The following is a 17,624-nucleotide window of genomic DNA, read 5'->3' as shown; positions in this document are numbered from 1 at the left end:
AGGGGAAGCCGAGTGGATTTAGGCTCCGGATTCCAGGCCAGGGCCAGGATAACGGCACAGGTGACACGGTGCAGGCAGTGCCACTCGCCAGGAGGGGACATCTCAGCAGGCAGCCAGAGGGGAGGACACAGAACCGTCCCCGGAGCCTCGTGAGGGAGGAAAGCTCTGGAAAGGCTCTGGGAAGGTGCAGGTTTATCCATAGGGCCATTCCAAGGAATCGCAGCAGGACACTGGGGTGAACCCAGCCACCCTTGTCCTGCTGCATGCGGGTCCCCAGAGCCACCACTGTCCCCTGGCCATCACCCCCAGTCCTTCTAGGATGACCCTTTCCATGCTGGGATGGCTTCCTGGGGGAACCCAAGGGGGCCAATCCCACCTGGAAGGGTTCTCCCGGCTCCATTTGGTATAACGAGGCGACAATTCCCGTTTTTTTTGGTTTTTTCGGATGTAGCACTGCCCCTGTGAATGCAGAACCTCCTCATTTCTCTCTCTGATCAGGCTCTTTCTGCTTCTCTCTGTTTTATTCCCATTCCTTCTCCTCCTTTTCACCTGGTCTATCCACATGGACCGTGAAGGTCTCTTGAAAGGTAGGACCTCGTGCTGCCAGAAGTCCGGCACATTCCGCTTTTTTTGGGAATTTTACCTTCCTTCCTTCTGAATTCCTTCCTTCCTTCCGAATTCCTTCCTTCCTAATTCCTTCCTTCCTTCCTTCCTTCCTTCCTCCCTCCCTCCCTCCTTCCTTTAATTTCTTCACAGCCAAAACTCCCCCGTCCCCGTTCCCACGTCCCTGCCTAACACATCAAACAAGATCCCTCTAATTCCCACTGCTGTCGGGGCTTCCGGAGAGCCAGATCCTGCTCGGAATTGCTCCGTGAGCTGGGGGTCCCCCCCAAATCCAGCCAGGCCCCCCCAGCTCCAGCTGCTGATCCCTCCTGGTGGAGCAGGATTGAGCTTGGGAATGCATGTGGGTGTTTTTCAAGGAAAACATGGATTTTCAAGGAAAAATTGTGTTTTTTCGAGGAAAACTCTGGTTTTTCAAGGAAAACTGCATTTTTTCAAGGAAAAACTGTGGTTTTCCAAGAAAAAGTGCATCCCAGGGGATGGGGACAAGGGACATGGGCCAAAACCGCTGGATCCTGACTGGTCTGGCCACTGTTAGTCCTGAAAATCCTTCCTCCGGCTCCAGCCCCCCCCTCTTCCCGATGATTTATGGGACTCGGGACAGCATTTCCCACATGGCTCCCTAATGCCAGGCTCAGCCAAGCTCCCAGAAATCCATTTTAACATGGTTAGATCCCATCAGGAGCTGATGGAAAACCACTGCTCCCTGCTAATGCGCTAACGGGATAAACAGCCCTGGAGAGAGGTAAAACCAGCGGGAATTCTCCAGGAACGCATTCCTGGCGGGAATTTGGTGCTGCAAACTCTCCCATTAGGGATGATCCAGGTCCGGCTCAAGCTGCCCCCCAAAGTTTGGGAGGGGATGTTGGGTATTAAGGATCTGCGTTTTGCCACTCTCCCGTCGGCGTTTTTGGGGCTTTCTAACCAGTCCTGCTTCCACACGGAATTATTCCTCCTTTTCCCACAAAAAAAAAGCTGCTTCCAGAGCTAACGAATTAATTTTTTTGTTGTGATGCCAAGTTAACAGAAGGTCTCAAATATTGGGGTTGTGTTATCATTGAATTCCCAAAGTGCCGATCTGAGGAAACCCCTCGGAAACCGCGGGATCCCAAATTCCTCTCCCACTTCAGGGAGCTGATTCATTCCATGGAATGAGGGAGAATTAATCCCATGGAATGAGGGAAAATTAATGCCTTGCCCAGCTCCAGAGCCCAAGCAAAGTGCAAAAAAATCCCAATATTTTCACCAATTTTTAGGAAAATAAAGGGACAGAATGGAGCGAACCTGGCAAATCCCGGGCTAAAAAAAACAACTGGAAAAAGACAGGAGTGGAGGCGGGAGGAGAAATAGTTCAGGGATATCTTCAGGAATATGACAGAATTTGCATGAACTAAGGAATAGCGCATATAAAAATTAATTTTTTATATCAATTTGGAGCAACCCACTGTCATCCTTCCCAAAATGTTCCCTTCTGGGTTGAACTCTTTATTTTTATAGTGACCTGGCTTTTAGTGAAAAGGAGAAAAACCCAAAGTGAGCAAAGAAAAATGCCCAGAAATAAACTGGGAAAGGTGAATTCCCAGGAGTTTCGGAAGTTGCGCAGAACTTGGCATCCTAAACATACCCCCCTCGCAGTGCTCCCCATTGCATGTGGTTTTTTCAAGGAAAAACTGGGGTTTTTCAAGGAAAAACCGTGCTTTCCAAGAAAAACCTATGGTTTTTCAAGGAAAACCGTGGTTTTTCAAGGAAAACCTGTATTTTCTCAAGGAAATCTGGGAACAAACCATTAAACCAGGTTACCCAAGGGGGGCTAAAACACTGAGAGAGAGAGAGAGAAAGAATCCGAGCGATGCCAAGGGAAGAATATCCCTGATGCTCATCCCGTCCCATTAATCCAAGTTTTGGGTGGAGTATTGAGGTTAAGAAATCGAGGTCAAGAAATTGAGGTTAGAAAATTGAGGTTTAGAAACTGAGATTAATAAACTGAGATTTAGAAATCGAGGTTAATAAATTGAGATTTAGAAACTGAGACAAAGAAATCGAGGTAAAGGAATCGAGATGAGGAAACTGAGGTTAAGCAATTTGAGATGAGGAAATCGAGGTGAAGAAATTTGATTTCCAAGCTGAAAAATCGCCAAATTGGGTGTTCAGAGATCCCAACCACCTTCACCTCCCACACCCCCCCAACCCTCCACCCACACCCGGACACACCCCCGGTTTTTGGGGCTCTGCCGAGCCGTATTCCCGAGTGTGGATTGATTTAGGATCTCCATGCCTTGGGGGAAGGTTTTCGGCCCCGTTTCTCAACCCTTGCCGTGTCTGTCTGTCTTCTGCTGCCAGCGATGAAGACAACAAACCTCTTCCCAACAGCCAGACCTCGCTGGACGGGACGATAAAGCAGCAGGAGAGCGACGACAGCTTGGTGGACTACGGAGAAGGGGGCGAGGGGCAGTTCAACGAGGACGGCTCCTTCATCGGCCAGTACACGGTCAAGAAGGACAAGGAGGAGACCGAGGGCAACGAGAGCTCCGAAGCCACGTCCCCCGTCAACGCCATTTATTCCTTGGCATAGCAAAAACCGCCGGGAAAAGCACCCACAGCCCGAGGGGTTCGGAGCGGCCGGGGGTTCCGCTGGCAGCCGCCGCCGCCGCTGCCTCCGACAGGGAAGGGAACCAAGCAGGGACTAAAAACCACAAAAATAGAGAAAAAAAATTAAAAATAAGGAAAAAAAAATCCAAAAAAAAAAAAAAAAAAAAGGGAAAAAAGAAAAAATTCCAAGCAACCAGGCAGCCCAGGCGGCCGCCGATGCCATTTATCCTTAGCAAATGAGCCAACGGCAAAGGACGCGCGGGGCGGGAGCGGGAGCTGGAGCGGGAATTGGGGCTGGGCTGGAGCGGCTGGAGGAGAGGAGATGCTTGAGCTGCTCCCCAGTTTGGGGCTGCACCCCAGTTTTGGGGCTACTCTTCAGTTTTGGGGCTGCACCCCGGTTTTGGGGTTGATCTCCAGTTTGAGGTTGCTCCCCAGTTTTGGAGCTGCTCTCCAGTTTTTGGGGTTGCTCCCCAGTTTGGGGCTGCCTCAGGGCCAGCTCGGAGGGGCCCCGTTCTGGGCTCGGCTCCCCGAGGCTTTATTTGTTCTTTTAGGAGGGAGCTCCAAATTTTTGGGTTTCATTTTTCCAGGAAGGTTCTGGATCAGAGGGGAGGGGGAAAAGAAATCAAAGAATGTGGGGGAGGGAAGAGCGGTGAGAGGGGCCTGGGCAGAGCAAAGGCACGGAAGGAGGAAAGGGGTGGATTTTGGGGTGAAAACACTGGATTATTGAGCCGTCCATCCTCACGGCAGCACCTTGCCCATAACCTCTCCCAAAAAACCCTCCTTCCTGAAAAAACCTATGCAGGGAAGAACAGGTCCCCACCACCTCCCTCAGCACCGGGGTTTGTCCATGCTGAGGCTGGGAAAACCCACAGGGAGTTCGTCCCCCATTCCCACCGGGCTCTGGAGCGTCCTGGGAGGAGAAGAGGTTATGGAGGAATCTGTGGGGTTTGTGGAAGGACAGGGAGGAGCCTCTCCCCCGCCGAGCCCGGGGTAACAGCACTGCAGAAAAACCTTTTTGGGTTTAAATTTGCTTTGTAGGGATTTTGGGGGGAGCCACCCCCCCACCCCACGCCTGCTTTCTTTTCAAGGCAACTCCATAAATCCTATGTAGCAAAGAGGGCCTGGAAGCAGGAGCGGGATCAGGATAGACGAGGAGACCAGAATGATTAACAGAAAAATAATCCAAGCCAGTTGGTGAGGATGGAAAAACCCCCCGGGATCGGGTGAAGGATTCCCTGAAGGATTCAGGGCCGCACCACAAGGAAGAAACACCGGACTGGAATCCACACCTCTGGAGGCACCGGGATGAGCCGGACGGACGCTGTTTTTCCCACCAAACCCCCTCCTCCTTTCTGACAGTGGCCTTTCCCCCCTCCATCCCTCAGCCAAGCCACCGTGGGACCCCCATCCCACCTGGAGACTCCCAGGATTTCAGCGACCCCCCTGAGCACTCCCTCACATGCCTTACACAGCTTGAGACTTCCCGGGGAGTCACTCCAAGGATGCTCTTCCCGCTCCGCTTCCACGCCCCCGATGGCCTTGGATCCGCCCAAGCAGTAGGAATGGGATATCTGGGAGCGTTCCTGGCTCTCCCAGCACGGATCAGGGTAGAAGGCAGGGGTTCCTAACAGACTGCGTCCCGTGGATCTTCCCACTTCCTGCACTTTTGAAACCAAAGGTACCTTCGCGGAGAGAGAGAGACAGATTGGGTTTCTTTCGGAAAAGATGGATTTTCAGATGGATTTTCCTTTTGTTACTTTTGTTTTTCTGAGGAGGATGGAGGGGTTTTTGGATGGGATGCAGCGGGATTCGTGCAGTTCTTCTTCCTGCTCTGGAGACACATCGGTGACAGGGATACTCCCACTGCTATGGATTGTGGAGAGGGACTTTGCCACATCCCGATGGATCCCGGGAAGAGCCCGGACCGGGCCGACGAGAGAGATGGATGCAAATTAATCCAATGCAAATGCCTTCCTTAAAATAATAATTATCATTTATCTTGGTTGTCTTCTCTGATAGGTCAAACGTGGGGTGAAGATGGAGTTCATGGGGTTGGATTTGGGGACCTTAAAAGGTCCCTTCCCACCCAAATTGTTCCATGAAACCAACGGCAAAGGAATTCCAGGGTTTAGGTTGGGGTCAAGAGGCAGAGCCTCCTCCCAGAGCTGGGGGAGCTGTCCCAGGGATGTCCCTTGTCCCCTCCAGCCGTGTCCCCTGGCAGGGGCAGCCCCAGTGTGACCCTCAGTGTGGACACAGCAGCGCCCCGATCCCACTCTTGCCCGTCCCATTTGGGACAGCAGCTCCCGGAATTCCATCCAGCTTTTAGGCAAACACCCCCCAGGCCAAAGGTGACACCGCCCCTGGGCACGGGGACAATCCCATTCCCACCCCATTCCCAACTCCCGGTTGAGTTTGGGCACCTTCCCGCCCAAGCACTGCTGGAAATGAGGAGAGGAACAAATCCAGCCTCTGGATCTGGGATCTTCCCAGCATTCCCAGTCCTCTCTGCTTTGTGGCCCAGCTGACAGGGACCACAAACCATCTCCAAACCTCCGGGAATTTTGGCCGGGATTGCTGGAAGCAGGTCTGTGTCGGGTATCCATGATGTGCCATTCCCATTAAAACCCGTGTTCCCGAGCCGCCTCATCCCTGAGGAAACCTCGCAGCATCCCTTTGGAAATGGAGGAATGGGAAGGAGCTGGACTCTGCCCAACCTTATCCCAAATTCCCTCATAAAATTCCCAGTCCTACCCCCAGGGTACTTCGAGTAATGAGAAGAGGGAGGAGATGCAGAGGTGGAAGAACAACTCGGTGGAAGTTACTCACAGCCCTGTCTCAGCTCAGTGTAAAAATTACTCAACATTTTTAAGGTTTAGCAGAAATTTTGACGTTTCTTCAGAACTTCCCCCCTGGAGTTTTGGAGCCCAAAGAAAATTCAGGTTAAAAACTCATCCCGAGCTTCTCATCTGTTACTCCTTTGAGTAAAGTTCAAGGTTTGCATGGGGAGCAAAGCCCTGACCCCAAACCTTCCACAGCGCTCGCAGGGTGACCCCACAGATCCCAAAAAAACCAGACAGGGCTGGGATGAACCCACACCGTGTCCTGGGAGCATCCTTGGAGCAGGAGATGGACGGAGAATCCACACGAGGATTTGTGGTGCCGAGGGGCTTTCCCCGCCCTGATCCCGATCCCGCTCCCGCTCCCTGGGAGCTGCTCTGCTGCTCCTTCCCCTCTCCAGAGGGGACATCCCGGCCACCTCCTGTCCTGCTTGCTGTAGTGACCCCCAGGACGAGCAGGGATGCTCCCATTCCCACCACAGGGACAACGATCCCTCCCTGGGATCTGCACAGCCTCTCTGGGAACACTTCCGGTTTTCCAGAAGAAATAACCCTTCCTTCATCAAGGGTTTAAATTAGGAGCCAACTTCTAATTCGTAAATAAGAAGGGAAGAGCCAGACCCCAAATTCCAACACCAGACCCCAAATTCCAACACCAGACCCCAAATTCCAGCACCCTCAGGAGCTGAGCTCTACCCCAAACGTGCAGATTTGTCCTGTTCCTACAACATTCCGAGCCAACACCTCATCCATGTCCTGGAGATGAATCCAGGGACCTCCCTGGCACCCAGCCTTGGGACAGCCGACAGAAATGCCAGGAATTCGGGATACGAGAGGATACTGCCGTTCTTCCCAGATCCGGAGGCTGCTCCCGTTCTCCCTGAGGTGACGTCGCAGCTGGAGGCACAAAACCAGTCGGAAAAGCCGGAATTTGGGTCCAAACCCCGAAATCCTGCTCGGAGAAACCCAACCGGACACCAGGACATGCTGTCCCCGCTGCCAGCATTGCCCTCCTGGAGGTGACAGATCCCAAATCCAGGTGTCACCTTGGATCTGGGAGATCCAGCAGGATCTGAGGGACAGCAGGTGGAGAAGGGAGGAGCTGGGCAGTGTCACCCAAGGCCACCACAGAGCTCATTCCAGCCATGCCACCACCCATCCTGGCACATCCCAAACCTTCTCCTCGTCGCACAGGTCCCAGCAGAGCTGCGAGTGCCACCTGCGACGTCACCTCCTGGGCCCAGGCTTTCCGTGTACCTGCAGCAACCAAGATTTCAGTTAAGCAATAAAAAAAAAGAGAAAACCTTATTAAGGAAAAGAAAAAACAAACAAAAAAGGACAAAAAAAAAAAATAGAGACACCTCCGACTTCTTGCACTAAAAGCTGTTTTATTAACGAGAATAACGACGCTTTCCTGGTCCTCACGACGCCACCCACGGCATCAGTAGCGCCCTTCGCCTGTGTCTCCGTGTCCTCGCATCGGGCGTTGGGGTTTGGTTGTTCGACGCTGTCTAAACCCCGTGTCAGACCCCCAAAACTCCGTGTCAGAGCCCTAAATTCCACGTCAAACCCTAAAAAGTCTGTGTTGAACCCCAAAATTCCGTGTCAAACCCACAAAATCCTGTGTCAAACCTCCAAATTCCACGTCAAACCCACAAAATCCTGAGTCAAACCTCCAAATTCCACGGCAAACCCCCCAAGTCCCGTGTCAGCCCGCAAAATTCCATGGCAGACCCCCAAAATTCCATGGCAACCACCCAAAATTCCATGTCAAACCCCCAAATTTCCATGTCAGACCCCCAGACCGAAGTCCCCCCTCCCAAATATCATTCCCGATGTCCGTTCCTCCCGCTCACATCCGACAGAAAGTCCCGGGACTGTTTTGTTTTAATTTAATTTGTAAATATCTCGCGCTCCGTCCGTCCTCTCTGTCCAACCTCCCGGCTGGTCTCAAGTATTCCGTGTATTTATTTGCCTTTTTTTTAAAAGCAAAAAAAAAAAAAGCAAAAAAACCCCCCAAAAAAGCGAAGGAAAAGGAAAAAACAAACCCACCACCTTTGCGTTAACCCCACCTGTTCCAGTGAGAAACGTGAAGCTGAGGCTGTAAAAATTCAGTTTCCAGCAAGATTTATGGACTGGAGGGGAAAAATAAAAGGGTTTAATTTAAGGACTTCTAAACCGACTGCATGAGAGATGAGAGAAGGCCAAAGTACTCAGATTTCTTTTCTTTTTCTTTTCTTTTCTTCTTCTTTTTTTTTTGAATCACTGGAAAAAAAAGAAAAGACTGGATTTTTTTGTATAGAGAAAACACTAAACATATAATAAAACATGGTTCAAAATCCTTGCCGAGCCCAAGAGTCATTCCCGTCGAATTCCAAGAGGGAAAAGCAGCACAGCCTGGTCCTCAGCATTCCCAAAATTCCCTCCCTGACCAGGAAAGATGCTCAGAGGCAGCTCTGGATCCTCTCCAGCACCATTTTCAGCCCCTCAACCCTCGGCAATCCCTGGGGGAGAAGCTCCCACGGCTCAGAAAATGTGGGATTGACCCCAGCCCCCCGTTCCCGGCAGCCAAGCGCGGCTCCCACCGGGATCCATCCCTCTCCCAGCCCTTCCTGCTCCCGGCAGAGGCTCCCCGGGGTGGAGGGAGGGGGAGCGGAGGAGTAATTTGGTTAATTGAGGTGTAATTGCAGCGGGCCCGGCTAAGAGGATGAAGGGCTGAGTGCTTCCTGCTGCAGCGGGGGCTCCTCCCGCCCCCTTCCCAGCATTTCCAGGAACAGCAGAGAGGGGAAAAAGCACTTTTTGCCCAGTAGAGACATTCCCAGCGCGATGGAGGCGCCTCAGTCCCTGCCCCAAGGAAGGATGGAATTGCGGAATCGCGCTTGGCTCCTGGCGCAGGAATTCCAGCTGGCTGGAACTCGGCGACTCCTCCAATTCCCCCAATCCCCCATTCCCACTGCTCGCAGCCGCTGGAAGCAGCAAGCCCAAGGTCTGAGCCTCTCCAGGGCTGCTTCCAGCATTCCCGTCGGGCTTTTATCCCGCCTGGAGCGAGCGGCGGCGGGACCGTGCTGATCCTCGGGATCGATCCGGGCCAGACCCGCGCTCGCTGGCCCTTGTCGCTTTTGATGGCCCGGTAGTGACACCGGCATCGTCCCCGACCTCCGGGGAGGCAGGACCGGATCGATGCCGGCTTCCCTCCTCCTCCTCCTCCTCCTCCTCCTCCTCCGGGAGGCAGCTCCAGCCCGTTCCCATGGCTGAGCTTTCCCTGTTGGCGCTGGGAATATCCACGGGATTCCTCACAGAGCTGCCCCCTCCCCCAGTGCTGCCGTTGGCACCCGAGAGGTCACCGCTGTCCTTGTCACCAGCCCAGAGACCCTGGCAGAGCTGCTGCTGGGGAGGCACAGAGGGGAGGGCACAAATGGCAGGTCCCCCTCCCTCCTTTGGGACAGGACTCATCTCCTTCCTTGGATTTGCCTCCATCCATCCTTTTCCTGGGGGCCCGGCTCGCACCCTGTTCTTCCTTTCTCACCCCAAAACTGGCAGCAGGGAGCCGAAACTGGGACAAACTGGGCGAGGAGAAGCGACACGGGACCCGCAGGTCCCCTTCCTGCCCGCACCCATCGCGGAGTCCGGGCCGCGGGAGTTTTGCCAATCAATAGAGACAATAATGCCTTAATTACTCCTCTGTAATTGCAGCCCATTAACCTGCGGCCAGCCCCGGTGCCCGCTGATCTCCCGACACCGTTAACAGGTCTGGGCTGGAGCTGGGAACGGACGGAGGGTCCCTGGCACATTCCCAAATCCTCTGTTCCCACAGCCTGGCAGCGACCAAACGCCCCCCACCATGCGCACCTTCCCACCCCGGCAGCACCGCATCCCCCCGCACCTCGGGGCCTGCCGGGGGGCACGGAGGAGGTCCCGAAGTGTCCCTGTCACCTCCCTCCGCGTCACTCGCCCGGCACGGACCTCCCCCAGCAGCCGGAGAGCAGCCAGGAGCTGCCGATATTCCCGGGAAAGGCGCCGGGTGCAGCTCCCTGGGGCAAACCCTGAGCCCCTCGGGGCACAGCCATGGCCAAAGGGGGCTCGGGCACACCCAAAAACCCCAAGGGTGACCCAAAGGTGACCACGCTGTCACCCCCTGCCCCGAGCCAGCGCTCCGTCACTGTGAGGAATCCCCGTCCTCCCCTCGCGGGACGGTCGGGGACCACCCACGACAGCCGGAGCATCCCAAAATTTGGCCGTGCAGCGATTTCCTCGGCGCGGATCCCAGCCTTGGGTACCTACAGACACAGATATCCCTGGATATCCGTGGATAGATTGTATAATTATGGATATTGTGTAATCCACGGATATATTTAGGCATGTGGGGTGCGCACACAGGCATGGGGGGCTCCCTCCCCTGCTCCCACCCCACAGAGAGGGGCTCAGACCCCTCCAACCACCCCCCGGCCCCACACCTGCTCCGGCCCCAGGGACGGGGGCGAGCCGGCGGCGCTCGGAGCAGACGAGGGGCTCTGCCGGGGGCTGGCGGTGGGCGCAGCAGGCGGGAGGGAGGCTGCGGGATGAATTATGCATGGTGATGCCCGAGCCGCTCTGCCCGCCCGCCTGCTCCTCGCGCTGTGGCAAGAGAGGTAAAAGCAGGGGGGGGAAAAAAAAAAAAAAAAAAAGAAAAAGAAATAATAATTCCCCGTCTCCAGGGAGCGGCGTGGTGGTTGGCAGCGAGCGAGGGAGCGCGCACGCAAGGAGGGAGGAGAGGGAGGAGCACATCCTAATGCAGAGATGCTGCAGTGGCTTTGGGCACACACATCCACACTCGGCCAGCCACCAGCCGAGCGCTGCCTCGCAGCGCAGCCCCCGGCAGCCGCCAGGCCCCGCGGGCCCCCGGCTGATGCCCACGCAGCCCTCCCGCCCCAGGTAAGCGCCTTGTGCCGCTCTGCTGCATCCCGGAGGGATGGAGAGAGCTCCGGGGCTCAGGGCATCGTTCCCGGCGCAGCCACCTCGCGCTGGGTCCGCTCCGGCCGCGGGGACACTGCGGGGTTCTGCTGGGCTCGGCAGGGATGGGGACAGGAGCTGGGGTGGTTTGGGCATCCGGGCCGGGCGGTGCCCGCGCCGGAGAGGAGCCGGGGGTGGAGCTGGGAGCCGGGGGGGCCGCGGCGGCGGCACTTGTGGCAACGCTGCGCGGCCGAGGTCGGGGCGGCTGTCAGCAGAAATGTCTCTCGTGGGAAGAATCGGGGAATATTTCGGTTCTTAGCGATTGTCGCGAGGTTTTTCCCGGCGCGTTCTGGCCCGAGGCACTTCGGGAGAGCGTTTGTAGGGTCGGGCACTTCCAGCGCGGGGTTGCGGGGTGCACAGGGGGTTCTGCTGCCCAGAACTACTTCAGCACCCGCAGAAGGAGCTGGCAGAGCCCTGAGCAGCCCCAGAGCCTCCTCTCCATGGAGGGAGTACCAGGAACGCCGTGATGTCCCAATTCACCTTCCTGAGGGCAGATCCCAGGGGAGAGGTGGGATTTGGGGGTGCTCCGGGGGGGGTCTCTGGGGCTGTGTCAGGGACGCTCGGGGCTCTGGGGGATCCAGCGCAAAGCCACGGATCCATTCCCACCCCAGGCCTGTGCCCTAGGCCTGGGGCCACCCCACAACCGGGGCACCCCTCTGCTCCCATTCCCAGAGGGATGGACGCTGGGATGGGGAAGCAGCCGGGGGCAGGGAGGGCTGGGGGGGCTTCCTGGGGCTCCTTCTCGTGTCCTAAAACTCCCCGAGCTCCCTCCTCACCCCACCCACGCTGACCCCAGAACTGCCCCGGGCTTGCCTCACTCCCACCAGCCCCCAGCGTTATTCCCGCGGCTGGACCGGGGCGTATTCCCGGGAGATCGCGTCTCTCCCGGGAAACACCGGTTGCTGTGAGGATGGGAGGCAGCAGCTGCTGCATCCCAGAGCAATCCCAAGGCTTTCCCAGAGCCCGAGCTCGGCCCTGTTCCTCCCAGGCAGATCCGTAAGGAATTCTGAGGGCGCAGAGCTGGAGCTCAGGGTCTTGCAGGAGACTTAGGATCAAAAAGTGAACCTCTGCAGGCCGGGTGTTTGGGACTGAGCACAGCGACACAACCGCAAAACCTTCTTATTTTGCTCAGCAGCGGATCCCAAACTTTCCAGAAATAACGGAGCTTTCCAGGGGCTGATCAGAATTCCCCAAAATTCCAGAAAACGGGAGACTGGGGGGGGAGGAGGGGGTGTCTGTCCAGCCCAGCTGCACCTGGGCCTCAGGTAGGTCGAGACAAAGGGTTCCCACAGCTCTTCTCCATCCCCCGATTAATTCCTACAGAACAGAGTGGCCGCTTTTGTCCCTTCGGAATATTTCCTGAAGATTTGGTGGCCCGGGTTAGAATTTTCTCCGCGGATTCACCACAAATAAATCCTAAACGGCAGAAAACCCAAAGGGCGCCGTTAGGATTCCCCCCCACGCTCATCCCACCCGCACGCAGCACATGGAATGTGCAGGAAATGGGAACCCGCGTGGAGCTGAGCCCGCGTTAGAGCTGCTCAGCCACGCCGGGCGCGTTGGAAGTGCCCGAAATCCAAATTATCCGTGGGATCTTTGAGGAGAGGCCGAGCCCCGCCGGGGTTTCTCTGCCCGTGGCGCTTTGTCCCTGTCACTGGCAGTGCCACCAGCCCCGGTGGGTGCGGTTGGCAGGCGTCACCTGGAACTCACCGCACCCCCGGCGAGGCTCCGACAGCTCCGGGAGCGGCTCCCGGCCCGGCCGAGCGCAGCCGCGGATTCCCGGGATCGGGACTGGATTCCAGACCCCGGAAAGGAGCTCGGGATGGGGTTTTCATGGAGCTCGGGATGGGGTTTTCATGGAGCTCGGGATGGGGTTTTTAGGGAGCTCGGGATGGGGTTTTTAGGGAGCTCGGGATGGGGGTCTCAGGGAGCTCGGGATGGGGTTTTCAGGGAGCTCGGGATGGGATTTTTCAGGGAGATTAGGATGGGGTTTTCAGGGATATTAGGATGGGGTTTCAGGGATTTTGGGATGGGCAGAGTGAATTTTGGATCTGAGCTTTGCAGTCAGTGGGTTTCGCTTTCTAATTATTATTATTATTATCATCATCATTATTATCATTATCATTATTATTATTTCTTCGTTATCGTGGTTTTCATTTTCATTCTTCTATTTTAATTCTCTTTTTTTCCCCCCTGAACAAACCCGTTCCCATCTCTCCCCTTGGTGCCTCCCAGGGGTGGTGGGAATCCAAAATCCAACCGGAGCTGCCCGATCCTCTGCAAACATCCCTCGAAAAATTCCCAAGGGTTTGGAGCTGGAGCTCCTGGGGGTTTCGAGCTTGGGCCACCTCCAGCGGGACCTCGGGAGCCCCGGGTGGCCCAGCCCTGATGCCTTGGGCAGGTGACAGAGCAAAGGGGACCGGCAGAAAGAGCCAGGAGACTTTTCCATGGATCTCCAGCCCCCAGGGATGAGGGAATTCTGGCTGGGAGAGGGAATTCCCCCTCGCTGGGCTCGGGCACGGGGTGTTAAGCCAGGCTGCCGCTCCAAACTCTCCCTCCAGACTCGGGATTCAATGGAAAGCTCAGCCCAGAGCAGCTGGAATGAGGCTGGAAGTCTGAAAATCCACCCAGGGGTGATTCCAGAGGGAATTTGGGACGCGACGTCCGCCCCAAACCCTGGTTAATGCTGATATTCCAGATACTCCTCAAGGCACATTCCCGGTGCTGCCAATCCCTCTCCAGGCGCTGCCGAGCACGGGAGATGTTCCCTTTTCCCGGGAAATCCCGGCTGTTCCTGCGGGATCGCCCGGGAAGAGGCGCTGGGCCGGGTGGGATTTCAGGCAGCGGGGACGGGCAGGGAGCTGCGCTCACGTCCCCGGAATAAACCTCCCCTCTCCAGCTTCCCTCTGCGGCTTCCCAGTGCCCTCTCCAGGCCTGGATCAGCTCCGGGGAGCTCAGCCTAAGGCCGGGACTATCCTGGGCTCCGCCCGCCCTCCCACTCGCGCTCCCTGTGGCGTCAGCGGCGCTTTGATGTGGCACAGGTATAAATAGCTCCCCACCTGCTCCAGCCCCGCTGCAGCCCCTCCCTGCCGCTGGAAGCGCTCCCGGGAGTCGGGAAAAACAAGCGGAGAGCTCGGGAATGCTCCTGGAGAAGCAGCTTCGGGAAGGGGTTGGGAGGGGAAGCAGCAGCTCGGAGCTGGGCAGGTCAGAGCTGCAGGATTTTCCCACCCAGGGGATTTAGGCACCATCACACGCACAAAGCTCTGTCCCTCCACCCATTTCAGCCACCGAATCCTAAAACTTGCTGGATCCCTGGAAAAAAATTAATTAGGGCCTGTCTTGGGCTTGGCCCTGCAGGATCTGATGGGGCGGCATCGCTCTGGGTGCTCCGAGTCCAAGAGAGGAGCTCTTTAATTTCCATGGATTTGGTGACCCAGAATTGCTCCAGATGTGCCCTGCAGCACTCCAAGGGACCAGAGCACAAAAAAAAACCCCAATCCCACCCCAAAATCCTAGGAATGTCCCAAAAATCCAACTGATTTTTATCCCAGCAGCGGCAGAGCGGGTGGGGCGCTGCCCACGCCCGAAGGGGAATTTTGCTGCTCCATTCCCTCCCTAAAAGTCCAAAAATTCCAGCCAGAGGTTGTCAGGGGAGGGACAGGGACACAAAGGTCACAGCTCGGGGGGGACAGGGCACCCCAAAGCGGCAGCGGATCCGAGCTCGGAACATCGGGAACGCCGGGAACAGCGGGAACAGCCCGAGAGGGGACCCCTGTGTTCACCCACCCCACCTGGGCACCATCTCCCTGCCCAGGGCTGTCCCTTCAGGGCACAGGCAGAACACAGAGCCCGTCCCCCCTTTGTGCCACCCCCAGCCCACCGGGAAATGACGAATCCGTGTGGATTGGAGCCGGTCCCGGCTCCGGCCGCAGCAGGGAAGGAGCCGGGGCTGGGAGCGCCATCTGCTCCCGCGGCCTCAGCGCCGCTGTGCTCCCGGCCGGGGACAGCCCCCTCGGTGTCCCCTCCCTCTGTCCCCTCCTGCCAGTCCCCTCTGTCCCCTCTCTGTCCCCTCTCTGTCCCCTCGCTGTCCCCTCGCTGTCCCCTCCCGGCTCTCGGGCTGTGGACAGAGAGCACCGAGCCCAGGACAGGACGATGTGACCCTGCGGGCTCTGCCCTGGGAGGGGGTGACACGGTGGGACAGGGATGGGGACAGGAGGGTGCTGCTGCTGGCTCCCGCTGCTCCTCATCCTTTGGGATTTTCCCATCGCTCCAAGGTGGATCCAAACCCACCTGGGCAGGACAGAGGGACATGGGACCTTCCGGAAGTGTTTTGGGGACACATCTCGTGGCTGGGGACAGGAGCAGTGCCCACAGCACCCCTGGACATGGGGTCCTGACCCCCACAGGGAGCAGGGACCCCCAAACTGCACTTTGGGGTCTGTTTGGGGTGACTGATAAGCCGGGGTGGGGGGGGGGGGGGGGGAGCTGAGCTACACCCCAAGACCCCAAACCCCTCTTTTGGTCCTCCTTTGGAGACTTGGCTGCTCGGGGTGGGTTTGGAGTGGCCCAGAATTCCTGCAGGACCTGGAGCCACCAGCAGATCCGAGCCCAAAAAAGCTCTGGGAAGGCTGAACCCAGAGTTTTCCTCTGAACCCATCCCTGAGCACAGGCGGATTTCCAGGAGGACAAACCCGTGACCATGAACCCGTTTGTACCTCCCCAGCCCCGCTGTGCCGAGACAGACACGATGTCCCCAACCTCGGAAAGGCTCTGAGGATCAGAACCCAGGGAACATCACACGCCTGCCCTTTCCAGCTTTAGCCACGATCCCGAATAAAAGAGGCGCAGGAGGAATTCCAGCCCGGCCCCCCTCCGGAGAGATCCTCCCCTCGGGAATGCTGCGGCAGAAGGAGCTGCCCCACTTAATCCCAAATGCTCCTCTGGTCGCTGAGTGCTGGAGATGGAATTACACTGATTTATCCCGGTAATGGAGAGCGCCGGACGCGGCATCTCCTGCCAAAGTCCAGCTCTGGCCTCCCCAGAATCCCACTGGGATCATCCTCCAGAGGATGCGGCTCCACAAGCAGAGCTGTGGGTGCTGTTCCAGGCAGTTCCTCCTCTCCCAGCACTCCTCGAAATCTCCCTGAGCTCCCAAACTCTGCCTCCCGCTAATGGATCGCTCCCAGATCCCAGGGGCTCCGGAGGGACGAGATAATGGGGTGTTTTCCATCCTGCCCCGCTCCCGGAGGGGTCGATGACAGCCTCCATTAGCGGCGGTGACAGATCCCCTTTCAGGAGAACAGAAGGCTCTCGGGTGGCTGTCAAAATATCCCGGGAAGAGGGGAAAAAACAGCTCCCGGTGGCCCTTCCCTCATTAGGGATGAGAGCAGGGCTCGATATCCAATGCAGAGTGTTCCCAAGCTTTGCAGGAGCTGGGGTCAGATCCAGGATCGGGAGCTGGGGTTGGATCCAGGATGAGGAGCTGGGGTCGGATCCAGGATCCACAGCTCGGGGTCGGATCCAGGATCGGGAGCTGGGGTCAGATCCAGGATCGGGAGTTGGGGTTGGATCCAGGATCGGGAGCTGGGGTTGGATCCAGGATGAGGAGCTGGGGTTGGATCCAGAATGAGGAGCTGGGGTTGGATCCAGGATGAGGAGCTGGGGTTGGATCCAAGATCCACAGCTCGGGGTCATGGCTCTGGAGACACCCCCGGGTTCCCCAGGTGTGAGCTCAGAGCAGCCGCCCCTCAGGCACAATCTGAGGGTGGCAATCGGGATCCCCGGGGATTATCTCATCCAGCCTCCAGCTGCAGAATGACTCGGACTCAGCACTCCGAGAAATTCCTGTTCTTCCCTCATGTCTTTGCCAGGCCTGGAGCTGCCGGAGGAAAAACTCCCCGAGTTTAATGTGCAGCCGCAGGTGCAGGAACAGCTCCGCTGCTCCTGCCTCTCACAAACCCCGAGGAAAGGGAACTGCAGAGATTTGGAAAAGTCAACTCATTAATTAGTGCGGGGCTGGCATCTCCTGCAACCCCACAGCGCGCCCGGCTCAAAGCTGCCCCTTGTCCCCGAGGCGGAGGGCCAGGCCAGGGGAACAAAGGGACAGTGTTGGCTGCAGGGCCGTGGGCTCAGGACGCTGTTCGGGGCAGGATTCTCGGTGACATCAAGTGACTCCATGTGACAGAGCCACTCCAGGGCTGCTGCAACGAGCGTGGGAGCGTCTCCCGCCCCGCTGCGCTCCGTCCCCAAATTCCCTGTCCCCGACACGGCTCGTGCCTCTCCCACCAGGACCTGCCACTTCCCCCTGGCACGGGCTCCTTCCTCCCCGGCCGGGCGGGATAATGAAGCTCCAGTTTTATTCTGGGGCCTGTCAGGGAACAAAAACCCGAGCAGGGCTGAGGGTGGCGGGCTGGGATCTGCTCCCGGTGCTGGGATCCAGCCCTGGGACCCAGGCAAGATGAAAATCCAGGATTTGGGATGCTGGTAGCAAAATCTTCTCTCTGGGTGAGGACACAAAGAGGCCGGGCGGGTTTTGCAGCCCGGAGGGGGTCGGGAAGCAGAGCTGGGCTCTCGCTGTTTGCTCAGGTG

At 57.2% G+C, this 17,624-nt stretch overlaps 2 protein-coding genes across 30 annotated transcripts in view; both read left to right on the top strand.

Moving 5' to 3' along the window:
* NFASC (neurofascin) overlaps positions 1-8,388 on the top strand; it is a 72,581-nt gene extending 64,193 nt beyond the window's left edge. For 15 of the 29 annotated variants that reach the window (XM_039565120.1, XM_039565137.1, XM_039565129.1 and 12 more), the window contains one exon: positions 2,962-8,388. In XM_039565120.1, the coding sequence (XP_039421054.1) occupies positions 2,962-3,193 (232 nt within the window). In that variant the 3' untranslated portion in view covers positions 3,194-8,388. Of the gene's footprint in view, positions 1-575; positions 588-2,961 lie in introns of all 29 variants that reach the window. The other 14 variants (XM_039565131.1, XM_039565122.1, XM_039565123.1 and 11 more) reach the window with 3 other exon arrangements.
* A 2,449-nt stretch (positions 8,389-10,837) lies between these two features.
* CNTN2 (contactin 2) overlaps positions 10,838-17,624 on the top strand; it is a 25,138-nt gene continuing 18,351 nt past the window's right edge. Inside the window, exon 1 of the mRNA XM_039565160.1 lies at positions 10,838-10,958. The gene's annotated coding sequence lies outside the window, so the exon portion shown is untranslated. The remainder of the gene's footprint in view (positions 10,959-17,624) is intronic.

This window comes from Corvus cornix, chromosome 26 (assembly GCF_000738735.6).
Source record: "Corvus cornix cornix isolate S_Up_H32 chromosome 26, ASM73873v5, whole genome shotgun sequence".
NCBI lineage: Eukaryota > Metazoa > Chordata > Aves > Passeriformes > Corvidae > Corvus > Corvus cornix.
The sequence above is the reverse complement of the archived record's forward strand: the minus strand, read 5'-3'. Positions and strand labels throughout refer to the sequence as shown.